At 40.4% G+C, this 18,739-nt stretch overlaps 1 protein-coding gene across 1 annotated transcript in view; it reads left to right on the top strand.

The window, feature by feature from the left end:
* The first annotated feature begins 2,400 nt into the window (after nt 1-2,400).
* The window catches only part of obsl1b (obscurin like cytoskeletal adaptor 1b), a 29,030-nt gene continuing 12,691 nt past the window's right edge, over nt 2,401-18,739 (top strand). The window contains exons 1-6 of the mRNA XM_070915340.1: nt 2,401-3,415; nt 5,030-5,299; nt 5,857-6,117; nt 6,232-6,543; nt 6,675-6,941; nt 7,167-7,442. Of these exons, the coding sequence (XP_070771441.1) occupies nt 2,401-3,415; nt 5,030-5,299; nt 5,857-6,117; nt 6,232-6,543; nt 6,675-6,941; nt 7,167-7,442 (2,401 nt within the window). The remainder of the gene's footprint in view (nt 3,416-5,029; nt 5,300-5,856; nt 6,118-6,231; nt 6,544-6,674; nt 6,942-7,166; nt 7,443-18,739) is intronic.

Genomic DNA, 18,739 nt, shown 5'->3' with positions numbered 1-18,739 from the left:
TTTAGTATTATTATGTATTTAATATCATTTTGTTGATCAAAGCCCAGTTGCATGGTTTTACATCAATGTACTGCTTTTTTGATAATCTTCAACATGACTAAATCAAGAATTTCTATTTGCATAAAAACCACATTTGGCCACATCTCTTATAATTAGTAAATTATCAGAGGCTTGGCTGTCTTCAGAATTGTACATGCTGGTAAATATAGACCTGTTGAGGTTCACAGTGTTAAAGAACCATAAAACAACATCAGCTCACGGTTTTATTTTTTGCTTATGGTTCATAGTAATTACATCTGTTTGTTTAAATGCTTTCTTACTGTGAGCAAACTGTGTAAAAGTCTTTTGTGAAAGATGACAGACTGTTTCACTTGTGAATAACTTGAGAATTAAACAAATGTTGGAGATTTGATGAAGGCGAGCTTTAAAATATTTGGAGACCAGAAGCTTGCTCCTCTCCTTAGGTTTTTATTGCAAACCCTTAAGTAAGCTAAGCAGTCTGCCCTGCACTGGCCACCTGAACTATCTTTAGCCCCTGCTGGCAAGTGAATGGAAGTGCCTGACTTATCTTCACTGCTGTCATCGAGGCAGCCAGTATTTTTAGGGGACAGCAGCAGCTGCAAAAGCATTTAACGGTCTCTACGAACAATGACACTTGGGGTGCCTAAGGCCTGAACGACACAGAGATTGGGGGACCACTCAGAAGTTGTTAAACGGGAAGCTGGTGTGGATACTGCGGTTCTGTTTTCTATCCCTCCTACTGGACAAAAGTCTATATTGATGTACTGGAGGAGAACTTGGGAACTTTGAGGAGAGCATGTGTCTGAATCTGAAGTCAACTTGGGACATTACTCAGCCTTCAGGAGACGTGTGGCATTGCTTCTTACCTCGAAGAGAGATTGCAAGTGCGGAATGTATGTTGACGGTCGTTCCCCGCGACTGAAGCGAGGTAGGTCATGTGAGGGGTACACAGCACAGCTTCACAAGGGGCAGAGGTCATTCCAATTAAATCAGACGAGTAAACACAGGGGTTAATCTTCTCTCTTTAAACCTCCGGAGGGAATATTGAAGACACTTTCAATTCAATGTCCAAACTGTGTTAATAAAAACATCTTGCTATGTGAAAAAGATATTTTATGCAACTTATAAAATGAATGTAAACACACACACACACACACACACACACACACACACACACACATACACACACATATATATATTCAACTGTTATACAAATTCATTTTCCACCAACATTCAGTTCAATTTTAAGTAAACAATTTAATTGCTAAGCAATTAAACATCTTATGTTAAACTTCTATTTTACATCAATATTTAAATCATATTAATTTTTACTACAATGTTTAGGGTTAGCTGCAAAAATAGAATCAAATAAAATGGCTTGCATCTCACATAAGGATTGACAATACATTGAATACAAAACAATATTGTTCAGCTTTTCAGTATTTGACAATTGGTTGGGTTTTTCTGTATTTGAACAACAACAAATTAAACTTAGTGTATTGATTTAATATGTTCTTTCAAGCTCAGAAGCTCATCAGGGAAAGGATTTTGGAAAAGGAGAACATTTCACACATGGTCAAAAGGGGAGCATAGTTTTCAATGGGAGAGAGAAACTGTAGTATAAACAACATTTCTGGGATTGCCCATTGATGTTTATTTATGGATGTGACAGAAAAATAATTTTAACAGTGACATTTAAAGAAAGAATTCCCCAAGAGAGCTGCCACCAAAAGGTGTGATGGAGGCTCAGCATATTTTGACTGCAAGGTCTCTTGAGTGGGCAGACCGTGATTTCGGCCTGTGTTTGTGTGAGCACGCGGGTTACAGAGCCTTCTTTGTGATACCTGACACACACTCCCTCGCAGGTCTTTATTTAGGGTGTACTATATTAAGCACTTTCCCATTGAAATACAGCACCAGCTGTACTGGCTATGTGTTGTGGCTGCTTTTGCAATAGGACTGGGCTGTTTCCCCTCTCGCTGCTAGCCTGTGTTTTTCTCTCATGCAGACAGATCTAATTCAATTAGGCCTAATAATCATACCACCCGTTTGTGCTGAAACCCATGCATGTAAAGGGGGCGGAGGCTGAGTGTTTGAATGACAGGCGTTTTATTTTCCATTCCAAAACATGAGGGTTAATTCACTCATTACAGGAAGGCTAAAAGAATCATTTTATAACTGATCTATAACTATGACCTGGCTATGTTAAAACTTGTTGTCTCAAACACACAAGCTGTTTGATATTAAGGTAATCCATCTGCTATTTCCTTTTTAGAAATTTGCAGCGCAAAAGTTGGACTGTCTTGCCCCAGCGAATAACTGCACCTTATTACTCTCCTGGACTGCTTAAGGTGAAGTGAGGCTGACAAGGAAGCAGAAATGGATGTGTTTGGTGGTGCGCCACGTTTTTTGGCCTATCCAAGACCTGTGGTGGTACAAAGCGGAACTGATGCAGTCCTAAAGTGTCAAATTGGTGGTGATCCAAGGCCTGCAGTTATCTGGGAGCGAAACAATGAAAAGATCGACCCACAAGGACAATACAGGGTCTTTGAGGATGGAAATGTTTACAATCTCATCATTTCAGCTGTCACCACAGAGGACAGTGGACAATACATATGCAAAGCAAAGAACAGCATTGGGGAAACATATGCAGCAGCGACACTGAAGGTGGAAGGTGAGGCACAAGAGATGGAGTTACGAGAGGAAAATAAGCCACGATTCCTCATCAAGCCCCTCTCCACTCGCGTCGGCCGTGGAGAAGATGCTGTCTTCTCTTGTAAGCTCTGGGGAAACCCACGGCCAGAGGTTGTCTGGGAAAAGGATGGCAGGAAACTCAATGAAATATTTGAAAGCACACATTTCAGTGTGGGCTACCAGGACGGTGGATGGTTCCAGCTCAAGATCTTTAAGACTCGTGCACCGGATGGTGGTGTATATACATGCAAAGCCAGGAATGAATTTGGGGAAGCGTTAGCAGGAGCCGTGTTGCTCGTTGATGCAGGCCCAGGACATGAGGAAGAGGGAAATCGTAATGGCTATACAAATGGTCACTGGAAAGCCCACCAGGGAAAACAGAGGAGTGGAAGGCAAGTGCCAAACCGGCTCAAAGACGACACCATGACCAAGTCAACTAAAGTGAAAATGTTTGCAGTAACAGAGGGTAAACATGCCAAATTCCGCTGCTTCGTGACTGGGAAACCCAAACCAGAAATACTTTGGAGGAAAGATGGCAGGCTGATACTGTCTGGAAGGCGTTATTTGTTATATGAGGACAGAGAAGGATACTTCACACTTAAAGTTCTGTACTGTAAGCAGAAGGATAATGGAGTTTATGTTTGTGCTGCGTCAAACACTGCAGGTCAAACCCTCAGTGCCGTACATCTCTCCGTAAAGGGTAAGTCAAGCTCATTTTCAGTGGCTTCAGAGTATTCATTTTGTAAAATGTGAAGACATTTAGGTACAGTTAAAGAGTTAATGCAGACACAGTTGCAGCCTGTGATGCTTTTTACAGTCAGTGAAGGAGTGAGTGAGTGTGGTGTGTTCTTGGATTGGATTTCTATCCATTTGATGCCAGATGATGTCAGTGAGATATCTTTCGAGAGGTTCTCTGAGATCATTTATTGGGGCACGGCCAGACAAGGAGGGCAAAACTAAAATGTAAAGTTGTATGATCATTTACTATATTTTGCACGATGATATTGTTTCAGATATGCTGAAATAATATGCGTCATTATACAGAAATCTTACAAACGTGTAAACATTGAGATATTGTCCACACAATGTTCATCAACTACAACACAGGGTAAAAACTTAATTGTAAAAATTACTGTTACTATTACAAATTGTTCTGTCTCAAATTTTTCTATCTTCCAAAAACCTAATTTGACAATAAAAGTATAAGCCTGAGTGGTACAATAATGATTATCTCATTATTCAAGATAGTGACAGAAGTGACCAATGCTTTTACAAAGCAAGAACAGCACAAACTGTACAAAAACACACTAATACCTATTTATGGTTACAGGTTGCTGCTCACAAATGCCTACTTAAGGAACTTTCAAGTATATGGCTTTGTATCATCAGTCAGTTGAATTCATTAAAGGGCAGATCAGAAGGCCAAATATAGCAACAAAAAAAACAAAACAAGCAGCAAATATAATCAGTAATCAAATTATTTGACACCAGCTGCGTCCCGGGTCGACTGGAGGATTAAGAAAATGTATTAATTGTATGAAATTCGACCCGAGATATATCTAAACAGGCAAAGTTCATCAGCTTGAGGTGAATTCCAACAGCAGTATGATGTCTGCAAAGTCACTTAGCTTGTGAGAGGTCTGGGGGGGTGTCCATGTGATCAAAGTCTTTTGGAACGGGATCATATTCCTCACATGGCCCAGAGAGGTCCAAACTCATGGCACCAACAGAAAGTACTGCACTGTGTCAGTCAGAGAGAAAGAAATTAACATTGAGGTAGGATTAATGGTCAGTGGAGGCTAGTGGGTTAAAGGTGATTTAAATGGTGAACGTATTTCATCGGTTGTCTGTGTGTTTAATTGGACTTGTTAAAACATTAGTGAGATAAGGAAATGAAGAGCTTTGCACACAGACTACTAAATACAGTCCACATTCTTTTGTTTACAACTGTCTGGTACTGTCTGATGGTGTCAGTTACAAACAGTTTATTTCCTATCTAACACCCCGATGTGTTAATGACCTTTCCATTCCTCTACTAAATGAGCCACTTGTCTCATGATTTTGCTCATCTTGTTTGCTTCACTGGAATTTACTGCCAAATATATTTCAATTTACAGTGTTTACTACAAGGACATAGATGATGTGCTGTGTGAGTTTTCTCAGGGTCGGCTTGCGTGAAGAATTTATGTTGACCAAGTAACAGTACTACCATTTGATAGATAGAAGTTAATATCTTAAGCTAGATTTTTAACAACATTAGGAGATGTCATTTTGGCTTAATCAAACTGGTATTCTTCCTCTTCCTTGGTTCCAGAGCCGCCTGTGCGGTTCAAGCAGCCTCTCATTGATCTAGAAGTATGGGAACGAGATTTGGCTGTTCTTGAGTGTGAAGTTCCAGAGGACTCTGTTCCCATCACATGGTATCTGGAGGATAGACGACTGCAGCCAGGGGCCAAATATGGAATGGAGGAGTGGGGAACAAAACGGCGACTAACTATCCGTGACATCGGAGTTGACGATGATGGGATTTACCTCTGTGAGATGCCCGATGGGGGGAGAAGCATTGCAGAGGTAGCTGTAAAAGGTAAATCAGGATGGAATAGCTTTCTTTGAAAAGCATGATAAAAAAAAAAGCAAAAGCATGTGCAAACTGATTCACACGATAAAGCAACAGCATGGTTTCACATATAGACAATGTGGTATCTTTCCTATAGTTTTGGGTGGAGAGGAATTGATAAAGGGAGGAGGTGGGAGTGGTTGGACGGGTCAACAAAAGGTTAGACTTTGACATGGGAACAACTGTTTACTTTAAAAACGACGATGAAGGTACCCTAAAAAACCCTAACAAAGTAGTTATTTCAACCAAAATGATCTTTCCCTCCGCCTACTGTAGTCGTTTTATTGCCTAAGCCTAATCAAACCTTTACTATTGCAGTATCAACAGAACTAGAAAACAGTTTAATTTTTACAATGCTGATTTGTAACGATTTTGGAAGATCAGAAAACACACTGTGTCGTTCTGACAGGCAGTTATAAATTACATGTGTTGTTATTGTTTCATTTGTAGAACTTGTCCATTGAATAGTCAAAATCCTTGTCCTGTTAATGTGCAAAGGAGTCAGTCAAAGTGTTTCCTTGCAGGTACAATTTTGCGGAAGCTTCCAAGAAAAGTGGATGTATTGGAAGGAGAAAATGCTGCCTTCTGTGTTGAAGTGGAAAAAGAGGAAATGGACATACATTGGTACAAAGATGGCGTAGAGCTGCGTGAAACACATCAGACCATCCTTAAATCCTTTGGCCGAACTCACATCCTGGTTTTCGTTAATACAATGCCCCAAGACTCTGGCCTTGTGATTTTCCTTGTAGGCAGATCCAAGACTTCCTCTCAGCTAAGAGTGAAAGGTAAGGTATCTGTAAATTATAGCATTCCAAATGCAATATTTGCACAAAAACTGCAAGTATCAGTTATTCCAATCCAAAGGGATATTGATGCGTGATGGGCTTCTCCTGTTTCAGCGGCCAGACATTGTCCTCCCAGTTCTCCAGTGGTTGTGCAGATCAACACAGAGCGTGCTAATGCAGCTCTTCTCTCATGGGTTCCTGCTCAGGACTCACGAAAGAACCCTCCATCTGGATATGTGCTTGAGCGACAGGAAGTGGGCACTGGCTCACAGGAGTGGCTACAGTGCCTGACCACTGACTCTGCAACGTCTGTGGAGATCCTTGGTGACAGCGTACCATGTGAAGCCGATTATCGATTTCGCATTTGCAGTGTAAACAAATATGGAAAGAGCAACAACGTTGAGTTCCCTAGAGCTGTTCACTTGGGTAACTTCAATTATACTAAAACAAATGTGCTAAATCAATTATGCTGTGATTGTTTTTCTTGATTAATGGAATCACAACATTGCTGAGGATATTGCTTGCTAAATCATGTATAAACTGATTTTATTTTCCAGTTCCAGTGGCCAGAATACAAGCACCCTTACAGGATGCCTTGGTGCCAGAGGGGCAAGATGCCCTCTTCTCTATTGAGCTCTCTGCTTCAGTTATTGGTACATGGTTCTTAAATGGTACTCAGCTTCAGGAGGATGAACGTTATTCCATGCGTCGGTCACGAACACACCAATCTCTTCGCATTCGTGGAGTACGTGACACAGACAATGGAGCTGAGATTACATTTATTGCCTATGGCATCCGGGATTCTGCAGCAATGTACATTCAAGGTACGTATGGGTCACTGTCATACTTTGCTCACGTAGGTGTCTTGGTCGGATTTACTGTGTTTTTGTTTGTTTGTTTGTTTTGTTTTAACTGGAATGTGGTAAGACACATGTCCAAAAATTGTTTGGCATTACCAATGCAAGATAACACTAACGCACTGTATCCCTCAGTTCATTATTCTAAACCATTGATGGAAGACGTTCTCATTGTTTTTCTAAAATTTGCAGCTCCTCTTGTCAAGTTTTCACCGCTATCAGAAATGGATCGAAATAAATTTGTAGAAATTGGGAACCCCATTGTGCTCTACTGTGAGCTGTCAGACCCTGCTGCTCCAGTGCACTGGTACAAGAATGGGGTGGAATTACAAACAATGGAGGGTCTTCATATCCAATCAGAGGGCACCATGAGAAGAATTGTCATCCAATCAGCAGAGTTCTCACATTCGGGAGTGTATTGCTGTGATGCCATTGATGACGTCATCAGGTTCAATGTGGAAGTAGAGGGTGAGTGGAGTGAGTTTCTTACAATACTTGTGTCTTTCGGACTAACCATCTTTATTGTCACTTTGAACCCTCTTATCTTTTATTTTTGCATTTTCTTTAAAAATGCATTTAGTCTTCTCTTAAAGTCTGACTCATCAAAACATATAACATTTCCAAGTTATCAATCCATTAAAATATCTAAATATCCATAGCCCCACCTGTGAGGTTTTCAGCAATTCCAGATGCTGAGAGGAACAAAACCATCCAAACAGGCTACCCCATTGTTTTACGATGTGAGCTCTCAGATCCCTCTGCCCAGGTGCACTGGTACAAAGATGGGTCAAAGCTACATCCTCAAACTGGAGTAGATATTCTAACTGACGGCTTGGCGAGAAAACTGATCGTCCATTCAGCAGAATGTTTCCACTCTGGGTTATACTGCTGCAAGACAAAGGGTGACAACATCACATTCAGTGTGGACATCAAAGGTGATTTGTTTTACCTTAAACGATGTGAAACATTAACAAGCTCCTCCTCAGCAAAGCAACTAACTCTGATGACACTTTTGTCTGTTGTCTGTTGCCTCTCTTCTTAGCACTCATTAAAAGTGCAGCTAAGCTGTTACATATTCTTTGACTGCATTACAGCATGTTAGCAATTAAGTTGTCAGTAAATAGAGTATGATAAATAATCTTAAAGGCTGGCATGAGGTTGATTTAAGGTTGATATGAGATCTAAACATATCTGTAGCTCCACCTGTGAAGTTCTCCGCAATTCCTGAAGAAATGAGGACCAAGTCGATCGAAGCAGGCTACCCTATGGTACTGCAGTGTTTGGTGTCGGATCCCGAGGCCCACGTTTGCTGGTACAAGGATGAAATGCATCTCATTTCAAACTCTGGATTAGAAATCCACTCAGAGGGCAACACAAGGACTTTAGTTGTTCAGTCTGCAGAGCTGTCCCACTCTGGTGTGTACAGATGCACAACACAGGATGATACCATGGAGTTTCAAGTGGAGATCAAAGGTGACTTTACACTTTTTATCTTGTGCGTTAATATTGTAACCCCACCTCCTCTTCCTAAATGCCACTAATAATCCCTGCTTCTACTCTATGTGGTTTTAAGGACTGCTTCATGTACATAACTTTGAAGAACTGTTAACGCACTAGGTAACCATTACTTATAATCATTTGTGTTGTAATTGCTGTGCCCTGAATTGAAAGTCTCCAAAGCCCTTTTCATTTTCTGCTCAGCGGTCAAATTTTTGCAAGGTGTCCATTTCCACAGTCTTGATTTTATTTAGCTGTCCCTAATTCCCAATGCTAGCTATACCAGTGATGTACTCTACTATCTTTGACGTTGAGAGAACCAAGTCACTTCAAGCGGGCAAACTTTTGGAGCTGGAATGTGAGGTTGCAGACTCCACTGTGCCTGTCTGCTGGTATAAAGATGGTGTAAAGCTCTTCCCGCAGAATGGTTGGGATATACAGAGTAATGGCACGTTGAGGAGACTCATTATCCCATCTGCAGAGCTCTTGCACACAGGGCTATACAGCTGTGAAACCTCTGATGACACTATCCATTTCACTGTGGATATCAAAGGTGATTTTTATTTAAATTTGTTGAATCTAGAATCCTAGAGCTTTCTGGAGACTAGATGCAACTAACAACAATATGTATATCTGTCTGTCTGTGTTCAAGTGGTGTTTTGTGTGAAGTTGTAACTGTTTCTTAAGTCATGGTAAAATTAATCTCTACTGACAAAATGAAAATATCTATGTAATCCTTAAAAATGTGAGTGTTTGTCCTTGAATTTGGTCATATAACAGATGAGTTCCCCGCTTGGGAGAACTGAACCTATAACCCCTTTCTGAATCAGAGTGTAAACATGCACTGTTAAATCCGCAATTGTAATTTGAATCATCATCTTTAGCTCCAACGTTGCCGTTGTCGCCCTCACCAGAGGTTGTGGAGACGCAGTCACATGAAGCAACCTGCCCATCTGAAGCAACATGTGAAACCTCAGACCCTGCTTTCCAGGTGTCATGGCAGAGGGATAAAGAACATGATTCTAATAGAGAGCCTGATTTTGAAATGGGAAGCATCAAGAAGACCCTTGTTATTGAGCCAACTCATCCTTCAAACTCTGGAGCATACTATTGTGCAACAGCAGATGATGTTGCCCAATTAATAGTAAAAAATCAAGGTGATTTTTTTTTGTACATATGTTTTCTATTTTAGTTATGACTAACTCTAGCTTTAAGTCTGTCTTCTTATTTGTTGTTACAATGCAGAGCTAATATCTGTGACACTTTTGACAATATCTCTTAAGTCAGTTTTTCTAAAATCTAGAGTAACGTACACTGAAATTATCCCCCAATGATTGTCTGTAGTGCCACCTCCGACATATCTGCTTGATCCTGATGTTGAGAAGACCGAGTCTGCTGAAGCGCACTGTCCAATTGTTCAACAGTTTGAGATTTCAGATCCCATTGCCAAAGCCTGTTGGTACAAAGATGGAACCCAGATCTACCCAAAAAGGGAGGATGACTGTGAATCACAGAACAGCAGCCAAGCCTTGCCCCTCCAGTCACGTGAATTGTCTGGTGATGGGAGGTTTGGCTGTGAAACATCTGGTGATGCACAGTTAAATGTGGACATGAAAGGTGGTGTTCCACATTGTATATGCACAATTGAGAATCGAGTATTCAGTTACATACATGAAGCTATCACCCAGCTCATTGTTTTCTCTTTGGCTTTGTCCAAACAGCAGAGCAGTGTCACTATGGTGACGAGATTGGTGAGATAGCTGATGCATCTGCCCAATACACTGTGGATGTCAAAGGTGATTTGATATATTTCAACATCAGTCATCCATGTTAACCCAGCACATACATGCCACTAACAACAGTGGTGTATTTTACTGTCAATCATCTGAGGCATCATCATTTTTTTTTGTCATATTGAATCCTGGTCTCATGTCATTTCCGGCAGTGTTTGGCTCATAATCAAACATGTGGGTGTTTAGTAGCTGAGTAGCTGATCTTCATGCTAACATATATGTTGTGTTTGTCAATTAATTCTTCATTTTAACAGCCATCTTTGCTTGTAATAAGCAGCTTACAACTCTTTAAGTTCATCTTAAATCTTATTCATCACCAGATCCTCTCATTCACATTGCTGCCCTGAACCTCTCACCGTTGCAATGACAATGAACTCTTATCAAAGAGAAGAAAATTCATGTACTTTTTAGGTTTTTAAAGTGCTAGTGTACAGATTGATGGTATAACAGTATTAGGAGGCACTTGAAGGGGGAAATATAGGAGCTCAATCTCAGACCAAACCTGGTCGACCTTCTTGTTTGTCTTTGCAATGATTATCCCATAACTCCATGCTAACCCACACTGATGTAAAATTCTGTTATGAGAAGAAGTATTGAGACCATCAACCACTGAAAACCTTTCTCTGTGTACATCACAATGCTTATAGCTACATCGCCAAGGCTCTCTTCTGACCAAGAGAAGAAGTCCACTGAAGAGGCTTATCCTGTTGAAGTTGACTGCATGTCCTCAAAATACAATTCTGGCATCTTCAGTGGCAAGAGAGGAGATACACAGACATATGAAGAACATTCCAGGCATATGCCAACTTCTCAGTCAACATACGAATATACGACTGACTGGATTACGTCTAAACAGCCAAAGGAGCTCTCCAACAATCAACAAACAATACATGTCCAATCTCCGATTTACTGTAACTCTGTCAAGCCAACAATAATGCAATCTGACACACATCATCACACTAAACAGCCCACAGAATCACAAGGTGAGGAATTCATTTACTATATACAGCATGCAGAAGCATCGTCTGAAGAGCTTGATAGTTCCCTGCATACAGCTGACCAGACAGATGAGTTTTGTAACTTTCTACAAACTGCAACTGTTGAATCAGAGGAATCCACTCTCAAGACTCTAACTGTCCAATCAGAAATGCTACATGGCTCAATACAGATGCAAGCTGTCCAGTCAGAGCTAGGCAACCTGCTAAAGACTTCAACTGCCCAGTCAGAGCACCTTACTAACCACTTACAGATTTCAACAGTCAAATCAGACAAGTTCTGTAACTCCTTAAAAACTGAAACTCTGCAGTCAGAGGAGCCCTTTAAATCCTCGCATACTGCAACTGTCCAACCAGAGGAACCCTTTAAATCCTCACATACTGCAACTGTCCAATCAGAGGAGCCCTTTAAATCCTCACATACTGCAACTGTCCAATCAGAGGAGCCCTTTAAATCCTCACATACTGCAACTGTCCAATCAAAGGAACCTTTTAAATCCTTACAGACTGCAACTGTCCAATCAGAGGAGCTCTATAGCTCCATACAGGTGCCAGCCGTCCTGTCAGGGAAGCTTCTTGATTGCTTACAAATTGAAACTGTCCATTCAGAGGGGCCCTGTAACTCCTTGTGGACTGCAACTGACCAATCAGAGGAGTTAAACAGACCCCTACAGACATCAACTGTTCAGTCAGAGAAGCTTGGTGACTTACCTAATACTGCATCCCTTCAAACACTGGACTTGTATAAGGCAGAAACTGTCCAACCAGGGGAGCAGTACAACTTGCGACAGTCTGGACCTGTCAGATTGAATGACCTCTATCACACAGGACAACAAGCACCTAACCATTCAGAGGTGCTGTATCAGTCCATGCAGGCCACAACAGTCCAACCAGGGTGTCATCACTTCATGAAGGCCACAGAAGACCAAGTAGACAGCACAGTTAACTCTGGGCAAAGATCATCAACCCAGTTTGCAGAGCCTGATTATGTCAAGCAGTCATCTACTGTCCCATCAGAAGAGATCTATCTATCAAGGACATGTGACAGTCATTGGAGTGACAGTGTCACTGCAAATAAGGTGTCTGTTGAAGGTGATTTAAATGGTTAGCATTATCAAACAAAAAATGGATGGGCACAATTTTGACATTGTGTAAAATGAAGAGATTGCTCTTTGCAATCCTTGACATTTTGACAATTTCTACATTTACTGACTTGATTTTGTTCATACTAAATCTACTTTAGTTGTCAATATAAAACTTTGAGCTTGGGTGGTCTGTGAGGAAAAGTAAAGATAGCGAAAAGAGAAATACATAGCTTCCAATTCTAACTTGAATGCCTAGTTATCTCAAGTCTAACCAAAGATACCTCTTGTTAGATTACTAACAACTCAAAGACGTATCTTTTAGTATGACCTATTTAACTCTTAAGATTTATTGGCATGACTAATCTTGATTTCAGATTTTGTTCTGCTGTTGTTTGAAAGCATCATTTTGTTGAAGTCCATAATAGTGATGCAATTTTCTCTTGATGTTACCTCAAACATCCCCAGCTCCGCCTGTGAGAATTGCAACACTTTATGAGGCTGAGAGGAACAAGTCTGTTGAAGTTGGTGAACCCATAGTGCTGCAATGTGAGATATCAGATCCTAACGCTCAAGTTACTTGGCACAAGGATGGAATAAAACTACGTGAAGCAGCTGGGCAAGACATGCTGGCAGAGGGTTCCATAAGAACACTGGCTTTCCAGTCAGCGATGCTGTCTCATGCAGGGATTTACAGCTGCAAGACAACAGATGATGAAATGCAGTTTCATGTGGATGTTAAAGGTGACAAAAGCTGTTTTCATCTGTTCTGCAAATAGATTTTCGACAGGGTAAAGTGCATCCAAATGCTTTTGCTTTGCTTATAAAAAGTTCCCACTTTATTACTTACTGGATGAATAAAATCAACCTAAAGTAGATACAAGTAGAATAAGAAACCTTAGCTGTGTGCTGCATTTATGTGCAGTTTTCACAGCAAAATCCCAATGTATGAGTGTTATAATACATAACTTAGTAAGATTAACAAATAGCTATAAGTGGCCACTTGGGAGTAGGCAAAAGATAGCAGAATCTATGCTCTCTTCCTCCATTCTTTCTCTAAATCAAAACACCCTTAGATACAGTAAGTCCCTATCTAAAACCTACCTACCTACCTACCTACCTACTAAAGTAATGACATTCTACATTTAGTTAATCACTCATCCATGGTAAAGCCTTACCTGACGCCGTGCGGCTCCATCAGCTTCTCCGTTCACCTTTTCCCGATAAAGAGCAGTCTTTGAGGTTAAGAGTGTTTTCTTGGAGCGTTTCTGTAAATGTTCATACATTTTTTATATGGTTTCCAAAACAGCACTGAAGAGGCTGTTAAGGTTGATGTCCACTGTGCTGAAGAGGATGATGAATGGGTCTAGTTGATAAATGCTAACAAAGTAATTGTTGTTTTATCGTGGTTAAAATATTGAGGTGCTCAAAATACAGTATGGTATTATACGGCCATTTAGCTCAGAATGTGGACAGAAAATCCTGGGAACATATTTAAGTTTTGTCAGAAAGAATGACCAAAGACATTTTCTAGAAGAAATCTATTCTTTGGCTGAGGTTAGCAGAACAGACATCGCTATGGCAGATGATTGACATATGTCGGTTAAGTAAAAAATCCCTACCAGGACAGACAGTAGAAGTTTTGGCGCAGTCAGATGACCCTAACTTCCTGAGGTTTTCACAGTCACATCAAAAGAGAAGATAAATAGACAGATTATGTCAAGCAGCCAGGGTTTCATTAGTCCCTTTAATTTTTTGCTTGACCAGGTTAGATGACTGGCCACTGGAGTGCCTCCAACTTTCCAACCTCCTGCTGGAAAGGCAGGAAACTTAGCAGTGCATTAGCAATGTAGATTTACTGACAAAAAGGCTTCTTTGTAACTTTTACCGTAGGTCTATAAGGTTGTCAATGTTTGTTAACTGTACAAAATATAACTTAAAAGCTTTTGCTCAAAACACCAGGATAGGATAAATGATTTTTGGTTGAATATGCTGCTGAAGGCTTTTGCTTCAGGATTGTGCTTTGCTTCATTTGGTTAATAATATGACCTGTTTTATTGACCAATTCTATTTTACATTCAACCCTGTAGCTCCACTTCTGAAGTTTTCAGCTTTATCTGAGGCTGACCAGAAAAAGGCAGTCATGGCCGGCTGTCCCATTGCTCTACAATGTAAGCTGTCAGACCCCACTGGACAAGTCAGTTGGTACAAGGATGGAACAAAGCTCTTACCTCAAAATGGAGTAGACATCCAGTCAGAAGGAAATTTGCGGAGTCTAGTTGTCCCATCAGCAGAGCGGGCTCACACTGGCGTATATCGCTGTGAGTCTAAGGATGATGACATCCAGTTCGCTGTGGAAGTCAAAGGTGATGCTCAGAAACTCTGTAGTGCTTTCACTGTCTTGCAAGGCCAACTAACTGTAAGAGCAGGTGATGAAGTCACGGTTGTCTGATCACCTAACAGAAAATGGTTCCATAATTTGGTCAACTACTTTTCTAAAATTGTAAAGCAACAGGTTTCCTCTGAAATAATGATTTCTGAATTGAATTGATATGAGCAAAATTTAAGTGAAGCTCAATTTGTTAAGGTGATTTTTGTTAAGGCATGTCATGTTACATCAGTTTAAAGAAAAATAACTTTTCACAACTAATCATGACCATTTTTTAACTTAAAAAATGAAATTAAATAATACAGGACGTCTTCTCTCCAAATATCTTATTAAACATGCAGCTTCACAATGCAGCCTCTTGTTATGCATGTCCAATATCTTAAGAAAGCTAATGTCTCATGTGTCACTAACTGAATATGGCTCCTTTACCATACACAAACACTTTGTCACTTTCTTCTTTGTGTCGTACCTGTGCTTTTTGTCTGTGCTTTTTATGTCAGTGTACAATAATTGTGGAAAAACGTGATTCTTGCTCTTTTAGCCCTTTGAATAATGTTTGGTTTCTTATTGTCTTTGTCAAGCCAATTGTTGTGTTTATGTTGTTGTTTGGTTTTATGTTGTTTTGTCTTGAAATTCTTTGTAATTGAATATACAATAGGTTGGATATTTAATTACCTCAAGAAATTACAATTACACGTTCATTAAGACACTCTTTTTGCAATATCTGAAACCTATAGCACTACCTGTGAAGTTCTCAGAGGTTCAAGACACTGACAGGAACAAGTCCATCCAAGAGGGCTCTCCCGTTGTCCTCAGCTGTGAACTCTCTCATGATCCTTCTTCTCATGTCGACTGGTACAAGGATGGGATGAAACTCCTACCACAAAACAATATGGAAATACAGTCAGATGGTCTAACAAGGACACTACTCATCCATTCAGCTGAAAACATACATGGCGGCACCTATGAATGTTCAACATCAGATGACATCATCACATTTGAAGTGGACATAAAAGGTGATTTATTTCTATCTTCTTATCATACATACCACATCCATCTTTTTCTATGGTGTGAGTGGTGAACAAAACTTGCTTTGTTTTGAATGTTCATGGTGAACATGGTATGACTGGCAGGACAGTGTGTTTTGTCCCCTGTTAGTGAATTCATCTCTTATCCAAAACCCTTGTTATTCCCCTTCTCTTAGGCCGATCACCACAGATCATGCCAATGCCACTGTCAGAAAAATACAAGATGATTACAATTGGTTGTCCAATTATCCTCCAGTGTGAGGTCTCAGACCCTGTTGCCCAGGTTTCCTGGTTTAAAGATGAGGTGGAGCTTTTTTGCAAAACTGGCCTTGATATGAAAAGAGACGGCAGCCTGAGAAAATTAATGATTCATTCTGCTAAGGTCTCTGACTCTGGCCTCTACAGCTGTAGCCTCGCTGATGATGTTGTGACATTCCACGTGGACGTCGAAGGTGATTTTCTTGTATTCTGTTTTAATCAATGAGCTTCCAGGTGTGAGATGAACATAGGAGCCTTTTCTTAATTACTTTTAGCTGTACACGTCTTTGCACAATTACTCTTTGACAAAACTTTAAATTAATTTACATTTTGTATATTTTGTAACACTGTATGTAAACACAGAGCTCCTAATACTGTATGTGCTGAAATAACTAAACCAAAAGGTTTGATGTGGACAACACTATTTGTAAAATGATGTTCTGACAGCTTAACAGCAGTGCTCTGCAAATCTTATAATATCCCCCAGCTACTCCTGTGAGGTTTTCAGCACTTCCAGAGGTCACAAGAAACAAATTTGTTGAAGCAGGCTGCCCAATTAAGCTGCAGTGTGAAGTCTCAGAGCCAACTGCCCAAGTCTATTGGCACAAGGATGGAGACCAGCTACTTTCAAAGAGTGAATATGAAATCCAAACAAAAGAAAAACTGAGAGCGCTGGTTATTAAATCAGCAGAAGTCAGACACTCTGGGGTGTACAGCTGTGAGGCCGCAGATGACCATATAGAATTCAAGGTGGATGTTGCAGGTGATCTAATTATTTTGAGCTATGTCAGAATCACTAACTTCTTTGAATTAATGCTTGGCTACTAGATCAACTTAGGCCTCAACAATTTATTCTATCATAGTCTAAGATAATGTGTACTAATACTTTAGTACTTTCTATGATTTTGGTGGACAAATATAGAATATAATGTTGTGACAGCTTACTTAAATTTGATCATGGATAGTTGATATTGATAATTATGTAATTAAGTGATAGACAGCTCAGTGTCATTCTTGACCTAAGAAGCAAATACTTCAAGGCCCTTTCAGACTGGAAGCAGCAAGCGGCGAGCCTGGTAGATAGCTTAAAACTGCCCTAATCAGTTAACATTGGATCAAAGTACTATGTGTAACATTAAAAGGACTCGCTTGTAGTAACAAACCACCTAACTCTGCCGTTCCCCTCATCAGAGTCTACAGAGTGTTTTAGTGTTTTTCAGCACACTGATTTGGTTTTACAGACAGCATCTGTACTGTTTGGTTCAGTCTCACCGCCCTCATCAATCCCATTTCCAGATGCAGCAGGGTGCTGTTTTCAACCAAAAGCTCTAATAAATAAACTGCACGCTACCTGCCCAGCACCACACGGGAGACAGACAAAGTTAGCAACTAGCTGCTGAACATAGTTAGCAGCCAGAATGGAGCCAGTTATTTCCCTCAGGAGTTGGTGGAGACCAAAACAGAGGTAAAAGGACAAAGGGCCACAGCTCCAAATTGATGCTAAATTTGCTGTGGGCTGCAGGTTGTGCAAACAGATAACTGTTTGCAACTGGATGCAGAGCAGACTGTTGTGCTTGCCACTGTGTGACTCTGGCTAGACTTACGAGGAATGAGTTGCAGATGCTGCAGACCTCCTGGTCTGAAAGGGCATTAAGGCTGTACATGTTCTGTATTAACAACTAAAATGTTATAAACAAATATGCAGAAAGATACAGACAGAACAAGTTTTGCCATTTAAACAGCTCTCCAGAACAATATGCTGTACATGCACAATGTAAAATTAGACTGATTCATGTTATGCTATGCTGGCTCACTGAGTACATGTGAGTTCATGACTCTAGCAATGTCAAAGTAAATCTCACTGTCAACCTGAGAAGGCACAAACCAAACAGTTTTGTCACCATTTGTCCAATCTAGAGCAAAATAGTACATTTTACAGCCTTTAGCCTGTAAATCCAAGTATGTTACATATCATAGCATAGCAATCTGATTACTATCTGGTTACTGTTCAATGAATTGAAATTCCTATAGCACCGGTTTGATTCTCAGCTGTTCCAGAGGCTGAAAGGAGCAAGTCTGTTGAAGCAGACAGCCAGATCAAACTGCAGTGTGAGATCTCAGACCCCACAAGCCAGACCTGCTGGTATGAGGACGGGATAAAACTCTTGCCAAAATCGGGAATAAACATCGATTCAGAGGGCAATGAGAGGACGTTGGTTATGAAGTCGGCCACGTCTTCGTGCTGTGGAGAGTACAGTTGTAAAACTGATGATTCAGATTGCAACGATTTCTATGTGGAGGTTAAAGGTGATATGCTAAGCTTTTTCTTGGCAAGACGTTGTCATTGTAGAGTCTTATACACCTTCATGACCTCTAACATCTAAGAAGGAAGCAAAACCTGATCATCATCATATTCATCATAATCATCATGCTTCACATTTAAGGCCATGGTCCTATAAAACAGCATGTATTTTGATGAATCATTTTTTCCAATGCACCTACGGTAATTGCATTACATCTGTGCACTGCTTCCACTATCTTTTTCATTTGGCTTCAAAAGTGGATTAACACCCACTGATAATTATGATGTCTATATGGAGTTGTTATCTAGATAGCTAGGCTTGAGACCAGCATGTCTAAGCTGTGAACATCTGACCTTAAAGCTACCACTTGCATGAGCATAAACAATGAAAGCTACTTTCGAGCAACAACTTACTTCTTTT

This window comes from Enoplosus armatus, chromosome 11 (assembly GCF_043641665.1).
Source record: "Enoplosus armatus isolate fEnoArm2 chromosome 11, fEnoArm2.hap1, whole genome shotgun sequence".
NCBI lineage: Eukaryota > Metazoa > Chordata > Actinopteri > Centrarchiformes > Enoplosidae > Enoplosus > Enoplosus armatus.
Note: the sequence above shows the minus strand (reverse complement) of the source record. Positions and strands in the feature narration are given on the sequence as shown.